At 47.2% G+C, this 1,586-nt stretch overlaps 1 protein-coding gene across 1 annotated transcript in view; it reads right to left on the minus strand.

The window, feature by feature from the left end:
- Positions 1 to 34: 34 nt before the first annotated feature.
- Positions 35 to 1,586, minus strand: part of FBL (fibrillarin) — a 9,883-nt gene continuing 8,331 nt past the window's right edge. Inside the window, exons 5-6 of the mRNA XM_023742319.1 lie at positions 1,382 to 1,494; positions 35 to 184 (exon numbers count right to left, since the gene is read on the minus strand). Of these exons, the coding sequence (XP_023598087.1) occupies positions 35 to 184; positions 1,382 to 1,494 (263 nt within the window). The remainder of the gene's footprint in view (positions 185 to 1,381; positions 1,495 to 1,586) is intronic.

A 1,586-nucleotide genomic window follows, 5' to 3' on the forward strand; every position in this document is an offset into this window, starting at 1 on the left:
GACAGGGCTCGGGCCCGGGGGGACGGGGCCCTGCTCACCTGTACACACCCACGACCACAGCGTGGTCTCTCTCGTACGGCTCGAGGGTCAGCTGCTCCTGGGGCTTCATGTTCTCCTGCTGCATCTTCTTCACTTCAGAAGCGAACACGGCCTCGGCGGAGGCTGTGGAGTCGATGCAGTTGGCCTGCGGGAGGAGAGGGTATGAAGTCTGCGGAGAGACGGGGGCTGTTTTCCCCTTTCTGTGCTCTGTCAACCAGAGGGATTTGTTTCCAATGGAAATGCAGTGAAACTCAGGCCAAAAACAAAACAGAAAAGAAAACCCAGGATCATTTTTGACTCTCCTGCAGCAAAAGAGCACGGCCGTTGAGAACCCCATGGAGTGCGTGGGGTTCTACTCTAAAACACGTGGGGTGACCATGAGTCGGAATCAGTGGCAACTGCTTTGGATTTTTTTGGTGTACGGAAAGGTTTTGAAAATGTGGGGAAATTTTTCGCTACATAATTAATTTAGTTTGTTTGAATTTGGACCAAAAACCCATTGCCATTGAGTCGATTCTGACTCATAGCGACCCGACAGGACAGAGCAGAACTGCCCCATAGGGTTTCCAAGGAGCAGCTGGTGGATTCAAACTGCTGACCTTTTGGTTAGCAGCTAAGTTCTTAACCACTGCACCACCAGGGCTCCAGAATTTGGACCAGAAGGCTTTAAACAAAACCAAGTTTATCATAAAAGTCAGTTTTAAATTTTATACAGGCTTTTTTCTTCTTCCTTTGAGAAATACGAGTAATAATACAGCTGAGAATAATAACATAAATGTAGGAAAAGGCTAACAGATGGTAAATCTAGGTAAAGGGTACATAGAAGAGTTGTCTGTATTACAAAATAACAAGTTTTTAAAAATGCACCTAGCATTTAAATTTACCTAGTGTTTATTCTATACCAGGCTCTGTTCTATACACTTTCAATATACTGATACATTTAATCCTTACATCAACCCTTAAAAAGACAGAACTAATATCTCTATTCTACAAATGAAGAAACAGAGGCGCACAGAGGCTACGTGACTTGCTCAAAGTCACACAGCATGCTGGGATTCAAACTCAGGTGGTCAGACTCAGCAACCACGCCCTTGACCACTGTATTCTATTACCTCTTAAAATACAAAGCTTTTAGCTTCACAGACATTTTTTCTATCGTGTTATTTGGTTGGGAGCGGGAGGCCAGGGGGTAGGAGGCTAGGGTAGGAATAGTGGCTGGGAATGGACTGACTGGATTACGGGGGATGGAGGCCTCTTTGTTTTGACTGGCTGCTTGTCAAGACACAGATGAAAGACTCCTTGGGACTCTCCCACCCATCTTAGGCTCCCACAAGACTCTCACCTTAATAGAAATCACAAAGTGTCCTCCGTTACGCAGGAAGGTGTGGGCATTCAGGGCCACGATCCGGGTCTGGTCAGGCTGGGCCACGTCAGCAAAGATCACGTCCACCATTGCTAGGGAGAGAGAAATGGCAGTTATTAAATGTTGGGCCCACAGGGAGATCTTCCCAGCTCCCCCAGGGCCTGCGCCCCACCACCAGCAGGTA

Source organism: Trichechus manatus, unplaced genomic scaffold (assembly GCF_000243295.1).
Source record: "Trichechus manatus latirostris isolate Lorelei unplaced genomic scaffold, TriManLat1.0 scaffold00207, whole genome shotgun sequence".
Lineage (NCBI taxonomy): Eukaryota > Metazoa > Chordata > Mammalia > Sirenia > Trichechidae > Trichechus > Trichechus manatus.